The sequence below is a fragment of the Saccopteryx leptura genome, chromosome 6 (assembly GCF_036850995.1).
Source record: "Saccopteryx leptura isolate mSacLep1 chromosome 6, mSacLep1_pri_phased_curated, whole genome shotgun sequence".
In the NCBI taxonomy this organism is placed as follows: domain Eukaryota; kingdom Metazoa; phylum Chordata; class Mammalia; order Chiroptera; family Emballonuridae; genus Saccopteryx; species Saccopteryx leptura.
In genome coordinates this window covers 33,455,555-33,463,931 of record NC_089508.1, presented here as the reverse complement: position 1 = coordinate 33,463,931, position 8,377 = coordinate 33,455,555, and the positions used below count along the sequence as shown (strand labels likewise).

The 8,377-nt window shown below is 49.0% G+C and overlaps 1 protein-coding gene across 1 annotated transcript in view; it reads right to left on the bottom strand.

Annotated features, from left to right (window-relative positions):
• Nucleotides 1-592: 592 nt before the first annotated feature.
• Nucleotides 593-8,377, bottom strand: part of ZFYVE26 (zinc finger FYVE-type containing 26) — a 71,299-nt gene continuing 63,514 nt past the window's right edge. Inside the window, exons 38-42 of the mRNA XM_066388046.1 lie at nt 7,408-7,549; nt 7,051-7,110; nt 5,228-5,410; nt 4,591-4,635; nt 593-2,604 (exon numbers count right to left, since the gene is read on the bottom strand). Of these exons, the coding sequence (XP_066244143.1) occupies nt 2,401-2,604; nt 4,591-4,635; nt 5,228-5,410; nt 7,051-7,110; nt 7,408-7,549 (634 nt within the window). The 3' untranslated portion in view covers nt 593-2,400. The remainder of the gene's footprint in view (nt 2,605-4,590; nt 4,636-5,227; nt 5,411-7,050; nt 7,111-7,407; nt 7,550-8,377) is intronic.

The window sequence follows — 8,377 nt, the reverse complement described above, 5'->3', positions numbered from 1 at the left end:
ACATTTATCTGCTGTCACTTGTTTGAAAGGCAACTGGCAATAGTTATTAAATGCACGTCTCCTCTGACCCAGGCTACTCTGGACAAGATAATTAACTGCAGTATAATTAGTAGTGGCAAAGATGGCAATGGCCTATAATGTCCATTAATAGAGGCTGGTTAAATAATTATAGCATATCTTCACCATGGAGTACTTTAGTTATTACTGTTGTTTATGCATAAAATGGCTCTGGAACTATACATAGGAAATTGCTGACACTGGTGGCCTCTGGAAGGGGTTGCGCCAAGATGATGGGGATGGGTGGGACTTTTTACTAACCTTCTATAGCTGATGAATGTGTAACTGATCTTCACCCACTACCCCAACTGAAGCAAAAAAAAAAAAAAAAAATCTGGTAGTAGAGAGTACACTAATAGTTTTTAAGACTTAGCAAACTTGAGATAAAGTCATTAGTTATAATGGGAATCATTTAGAAAAGTTCAAGAACTGAAGGCCTTCTGACCTTTCCCACCCCCTTTTTCTCTCCACACAGAACATGAGGCACAAAGGAGGGGAAGGGGAAGAGCAAGACAGGACAGTCATGAAGCCAAGACACTGGCAGGACAGACTTTATTGTGGTTGCTTGTAGCAAAACATTCAACCCTTGAACATGTGCATTAGTTTTTTATGTTGTTGGAAACCACAGTGTGATGTTCAAAGGCCTTCAGCCTCATCTTATGTCAGTCTAGTCAACGGCTGCCTATTTTATAGCTCAAATGGAAGAAACAGTCAGGAAAATGTGGTTTAACATCCCAAAGTAAGGGCTGCAAAATCTGCAAACCATCCATATAAAGTGCTTCTGTTCAGTGCAGAGAGGGCCGACTCAGAAGGGCAAGCAGACACCAGGGAATGACGTGTCCTGGGAGACAGGTGCATTCTCTGACTCGAAGAAGGAAAAGCCACTTGTCAAAATTCCCCGAAAGGGATCTAGTATTTTGTTTGCAGTCTTACTACTCTCTAACAGGATGAAAACTGGAGGGCGGAGCCTGACAGATGTCCTTAATAGTTGTTTATTTTACTATCAAAAAACCTGGCTCAGAGGGAAGTCCACAGGGTTCTAAGCACCAGAGATACCAACTTCGCTTCTAGTTCCTGTCTGTCTCAGCAGCAGATGTGAGATCAACTGGCTGAGCTCTGGCTGGTGGGAGGCTCAGAGCTGCAGAGCTTTTCTCAGGCCTCTCATTTCCAAATCCAGTCACTGAGTGCAACAGCCTGTTTCTGAAACCGTCACATCTCGGGTGGGGAGATAAGCCCGTATTGAAGGAGCACATCCCCCAGTTTCACCAACTGGATGCGACCTATTTGCAGTCCTCTTGTCTGACTTGTCTGCAGGCCCACCTCCAAAGCAAACCCTTGACTCCCTCTGTTAAGACAAAGAAGTGCACTGCCTTCTAAACGACCCTAGGTTTCTGCTTATCCGTCCTGCGGTCCTGAAGAGACTAGAGAAGCAAGAGAGAACAGGAAGTGGTTTATAACTCAAACTTTCATTCCAGAATCCTCCCTACAATAGCTCTCCCCAGACTCTCCAAGAGGGAGTGACATCCACTCACTTTGCAGCAGGGATATTCATCAAAGTCAGCTCTGTGCTTGTAAGCAATCCCCCTGCATTCCCTGTCTGGACAGGCTCCCCGTTCTCTCCCTGCTGGATGTAATCAGGGGTGCCCCTCCTGCCGTGTCTGGGGTTCCGGACCTGGTCACTTGTAGGGGCAGCCACAGTTATCGGATGCCAGCACCTGGCATCTGCCTTCTGTTCGGACCACCATCCAAGACCCATGGTAACTCCTTGTGCTTTTGAGAGGAGACACTTGAAGCAGTGTTATTCCACAGAGAGCCCTTGCCCCGAAGCCATTCTGAATGTTGGGAAGGTAAGGGATAGGAGGCAATCTTTTTTGTGTGGTTCTATCATTCTCAATAACCCTTCTAGTCATGAGGAGCTACTGGAATGTCTCCACACTGAGAGGACTGTGTACAAACAGGATGACCCGGGTTAAGAACCAAAACGCAGGGAAGGTTTACAGACCGGCAGAAATCTAAAACAAAGTGCCCCTTTTCAGTAGGGGGGGAGTTTCATGTGCTCAGAAGTGCCTGGGCGTAAACATTAACGCACAGGGTGTGCACACACACTCACTCACTCTGAGGTAGGAAGAACTGGCCATCTCCAGACAAACACACAGATTCCACGATTTTAGAGAAACATGGCACTTGTGTGAAGGGTCCTGTCCTTGCCCGGGATGGCAAGTAGGGTCCAATCCAGCTCTTTCTGACCTGGGCAGAGCCAGGGGATCTCACTGCACAGGAGGGAAGAGGTGGAGAGGTCTCCACCCCTCCTGTCTCACAGTTCTCAGCGCCCGCTGCCCCAAGTCACTTCCTGGAGCCTGAGCCGAGGGCACCCCGGCTGTGGTTTGTCAGAAGCCACTGGGCGCAGATGTCTTGCACGACAGCGTCCCCGCTGCTCTTGGCGGCCTGCTGCACCTGCTGGACGAGGACCTTGGCCCGTGAGTGTTCTTGCTTCACGGCAATCAGATAGGCAGAACGAAATTTGCAACACGTCAGGTAGGCCTGAACCTGGCAGCGGGAATACAAGACAGTGGGAAGGAAACATCACTGATGAACCACGGAGAAACACACAGCGCTGCCTCGGAGCTCAGGCGCACGAGCTAGTACTTCTCACCCACCAAATCAATCACTGGGATCCTACCTGTTACTACATTATAGCAACTCCTTACGTATTTTGGACACTAGGTTATTACACTGCGTTATTTTATAGTGTAGTGTTACTGTAGGCCCTGGCTGGGTAGTTCCGTTGGTTAGAGCATCAGCCCGACATGCCAAGGCTGTGGGTTTGACCCTGCTCAGAGCACACACAAGAATCAAGCAGGGAATGCATAAATAAGTGGCATAGCAAATCAATGTTTCTCTCTCTCTCTCTCTCTAAAATAAATCAATAAATACAAATTTTAAAAAATTATTACAAATAAGATGGGAATTTCAAAGAGAAGGAGGCAAACAGGAAGGCAGAGTCTGGCCTCTGTCCTTCCCCCTGAAGCCCTCTCCTCACTATCCCTGGCTGTCCAGCATCCTCCTGGCTTCACTGCCCTCAAGCTGTTACTTTAGTTCAGGGGTCCCCAAACTACGGCCCACGGGCCGCATGCGGCCCCCTGAGGCCATTTATCTGGCCCCCGCTGCACTTCTGGAAGGGGCACCTCTTTCATTGGTGGTCAGTGAGAGGAGCATAGTTCCCATTGAAATACTAGTCAGTCTGTTGATTTAAATTTACTTGTTCTTTATTTTAAATATTGTATTTGTTCCCGTTTTGTTTTTTTACTTTTAAATAAGATATGTGCAGTGTGCATAGGGATTTGTTCATAGTTTTTTTATAGTCCGGCCCTCCAACGGTCTGAGGGACAGCGAACTGGCCCCCTGTGTAAAAAGTTGGGGGACCCCTGCTTTAGTTATTTGGGTGATTGTTTCATTGATGTCTGTCTCATTGACTAGACTTTAAGATCCATGAGGGGAGGAATAGTGTCTGCTCTTTCTACCCTGTGTTCCTGGTGCCTAGCACAGGGCTTGGCCTGTAGTAGGTGTTCAGTAAGCATGCATCAAGTGAATGAATGAATGACTGGACAATTATCCCCGTCCCCAACAATGGGCCCGTAGATGTCACTCCATGATTTTTCTGTTTTTAACCTGCTGAATTCAAAATATTATTAATAGGAAATTTGGGAAATAAAACTTTTAACATAATTAGGAAAGATCTAACTTTTGTTGTTTGGATCAGAGGAAGCTCAGTTTTGGGTACAGGTGGTGACTCTCCAACCCTCTGGACAACCTCGATCTCACGAAGTCCTCAGCGTGGTGAAGACGAGAACCCCTTCTCCCCGGCCCCGATCTCACCAGCACCTCCCCGATCAGCCCGTGTTCCAGGTCAGCCAATGGCAAGGCCCTCACACGCTGCCTCCGAGCTTCCACTTGAAGCTGCCTTTCTGCCGTGACAGTCCCTCCTGGTTGTTGGAGGGGACTCATGTCTCTTTGTGTTTTAATGCTCCATATTCTTTTTTGTCTTGGTCACTAGAATTTTTCTTCCCTAAGCTCAATTACATATCACCTCCAGCTAGAAGATGTCTGGCATGTTCTGAGCTCACTAACATGATCAGGCCCATGACGTCAGTTCTCAGCCAGGCCTTCAGCTCCACTGAGCACCCATGTATGTGAAATACACAAGCTGGCAGGCAAAATTCCTTAAGAGTAATGACTGTCTAGATTTTAGTGCACGTCTTTCCCAGGGACGAAGCCCCTGTCCTGTTGAGTGGGAGGCTCACTGAAGGCTCGGAAAAGGACTGCGGTCTGGGGATGAAGAAATGGGTGTTCACACACTCCCTTCCATTCCCTCTCATCACACCCCATCGGGGCCCCAGCTCCCCCTCTGGATAACAAAGAGGCTGAGATACAGGCTGTCTGGCACTGTCATAGGGAGCAAGGAGTAGAGGTGACAAGGCAAGCTCAAGGCGATGTTCATGAGCAGCAGCAGGGCTCGGAGACGGTTCTGCTCACCTTGTGGTCATCGCTGTGTATCGCCTGGATCAGGCCCTCCAGCTCCTGGGGGAACAGAAACACAGCAGCTGTGAGAGGAAGCGGAGTCCCCAGTGGGAAAGCTGGGCCCACTCCAGTTTCAGCCCAGCTGTTCTGACCCCAGGACGGGGATGCCCGCCCCACTCTTTTATATAAACTCAATTCCTGCCATAAGAGCAACAAAGGAAATCTCATGCTGACACTGGGCTTAGGAACTCAAGGAGACGGAACAGCGCTCAAGAGGCCTGTCCTGGGCCTTCACGAACGATGCGGCTGTGTTACAGGGAGGCAGAGTCACAGGCTACATGCGTCCAAGGCCACCCACAGACCCCCCTTGACCTCCAGTCACAGGGAGAAGCTCAGCTCCAACAACCCAGACACTTCCAGGTGCAAACAACATAGAAAGGAGGCGGAGGGCCACCTTCTGGGTACAGAGCTTATCACCAGGAATTTTCTTTCCAGAGAAGGGTTTATTACAGCGAGGCCATTATCACAGAGGGGTCAGAAAGATAAACGGATCCTGTAGAGTTTCAGGTCAATTGTGGGGACAGAAACATAAACAGGAGGATGTGAAGACACTGAGACAGGAGGAGGAGCAATGGCCTGGGAGGGCGCGCACCTGCGGTGGAATTCTCCCGAACGCCTCCAAGCAGTTGAGGAGGATGGTGTCCCCATCGCTCTTGGCGGCCATGCCTGACTCACTGACGCATTTGAGCAGCTGTCGGATCTCGCTGTATTTCTCTCTCTCCACGAGCTGCCGGGCAGCTCTGCAGTAGGTTGCAGCAGCATCCAGCTGGAAGTCCTAGAATACAACGTGGGACAGTAGGAGTAGGGTGGCAGGGGACATCAACAGCAGGAAAGAAGGCACCATTTAAAAAGCTCCCACTGTCATAGAGTGTTGGACTAGGACGCAGAGGACCCAAGTTCAAAACCCCGAGGTCACCGGCTTGAGCACGGGCTCATTGGCTTGAGCGTGGCATTGCTAGCTCGAGCGTGCGATCATAGACATGACCCCAAGGTTGGTGGCTTGAGCCCAAAGGTCACTGGCTTGAAGCCCACGGTTGCTGGCTTGAGCCCAAGGTCACTGGCTTGAGCAAGGGGTCACTCGGTCTGCTGTAGCCCCCTGGTCAAGGCACATATGAGAAAGCAATCAACGAACAACTAAGGAGCCACAACCAAGAATTGATGCTTCTCATCTCTCTCCCTTCCTGTCTGGCTGTCCCTCTCTCTGTCTCTCTGTCTTTGTCACAAAAACAAAACAAACAAAAAACTCTCACTGTCGACAGCCATACCACTCTGAACACGCCGAGCTTGTCTAAAAAGTTCCCACTATGCTTGGTGTAGGTAAGCCATCTTGATTGTAGTCACAATAGAAAACAAATATATAACAAGTAAAACAAAAAACAAAACAAACAAGCAGAGAGTTCCCCTTTTGGAGGTAAGCAGATGTTTAGGAAGCAACCATAAAGATCATAACCTTAACATTTAAACTGGTACACCTCATTGCTGTTTTATCTCTTTATGAAAATATTCGAACCAAATTCCAACACATTCATTCTCCCCCTAACAAGTCACCCTTTCTTGGGAAACAGATTGTTGTGGCTGGTATCTGCTGTCCTGGATGCTAGGTGCTGTTAAGAGATACCTTAGTGTTTGGAAACCGACCAATTCACCACAAAAGACCACTTTGCTGGAAACTGCCAGATAAACACTAACTTGAAGCCTGGTCTGGGGCGATCCCCGCTCCCCAGGGTCTGGGAGCGGCTGCCGCTCTGCCTGATCCCCAGGGGTATCCGTGTATGGAGAGCTTTGCCCAACACCGACAACAGGTGGGAACAAAGAGATCTGTTGATTGGTCATGAAGCCACTGGTCCTTCAGACACGCATAATGCTTAAGTTTAAGATCCTGCCTGCCCAGAATGAGGCAGTGGCCTTGGTATCTGCGTGTAGCTGTGTGGTGGGGGGTGGTCTGGAGGAACCACTCTGCTCCTTGGGGTCTCAGTGTTCTGCTCCGCCTCTGCTCCAGTGACACAGCTGCACCTGTGTCCTCAATCACAACAACAGACAATATACTCATCAAGCCGCTGCTGGGCACATGGAGGACAGAGGGGCTGCCTTGCTGCCCCTCCCTGGCCACCTCTTCCAGGCACTCCCGCAAAGGTGAGGAGACACTCCACAGGGAAGCCGCTGTGGGTAGGTGTCCTAGGCTTTGTCAAGTATTTGATAGCTTTTGATGAATTTATTATTGGTGACTTGGCATTTGGCAAAGTGGCCTAGAGTCTGAATTTGACCCAGTTCTGTCATAGCCCCCTCCTTGATTTCATCCTGATACACATATAAATCTTCTTTTCTTGGGATAAAAACTTCCTGAGGAATAATCTCTCATGGAATTGGTCAGGTGCTGATTGCCCTCAGCATAATCTCGAGTAATCCAAGTCATACCTGCAGAACACGGAATGCAATTCCAAAACCGTCTTCTACATTTTTCCCTCCTAGCATGACCTGGAAAGGAGAGGGAAGCATGCTTACAGAAGCAATAATTATGGGAGTAGCTCCTCAACTAACCGTAGGGGCCCCCATTTATTCATTCATTCAACAAACATTTGTTGAGGCTCCATTACGAGCCAGGCACTAGGGACACAGGAGTAATCAAAATGGGCCTGCTCTCCAGGCTTGTGTGGCTCACATTCCTGTGAGGAGACAATAAAACCAACAACTGAAATGATTATTAGACCATCCCGACTGTGATCGGCGTTCTGAAAAAGAACAGCTGCTGGAGGTCTGAGACATCGCACATACCTTGCAGGCAACATCCACTTTCATGTGGTTGTTTCCAAACAGGGTGGGCAGAGGCAAGGTGGTGATCTGAGAGGTTCCAGCACTTTCACACCGATGTAAAAACCTAGTCACTTCCATCTGCAGCTGGAGTGTGTTCATGTGCCTACGGTGACAGGAGACGCACAGTCTAGCCTCATGAGGGGCTTCAGGAGAGACACGACTGGGGCTGGGTGACTGAGAAATCATAAGGGGATGGCAATGGAGAAGCAAAAGAGATGATGTGGAAGGAAAAGGGATAAAAATGCCCTCTGAGCAGTTACGACAAGACAGAAATGGGTCATCTAGTGCCCTGTACACACGCACAAGAGTAGAGGTGCTTTGTGGAACTGGATGAGGGCCAGTCCTTGACTCAGTAAGTGCTCCATGGAGCACCTATGTGCTCCTACACAGAGGTCAAGAGAGACACGAACTCTGCCCTCACAGAGTCCACAGGCTGAGGAGAGCTGAATAATGAACAAACATGTAAAATAACTAGCAAGTGGTCTATGAAGCAATGAATGGGGCAGTGGAGCACTCACTGGCCTCTGGGAGGCCAGTGTGACTGACACTCAACAAGGAAGAAGTGAGTAGGTGGGCGGTGAGATGGAGACACAGGCAGGGGCCACATCACGCAGGATCTCTTGCCAACAGTAAGGGGTTGGGAGTTTTGTGTGATTTTATTTTATTTTTCTAAATTCTTTTTTTTAAAGAGATCATTTTTATTTTTTTAAGACTTCATTTATTCATTTTTAGAGGGGGAGAGAGAGACAGGGGGGGAGAGAGAGAGAGAGAGAGAGAAAGGGAGGAGAGAGAGAGAGAGAGAGAGACAGGGGGGAGAGAGAGGGAGAGAGAGAGAGAGAGAGAGAGAGAGAGAGAGAGGGAGAAGAGGGAGGAGCAGGAAGCATCAAGTCCCATATGTGCCTTAACCGGGCAAGCACAGGGTTTTGAACTG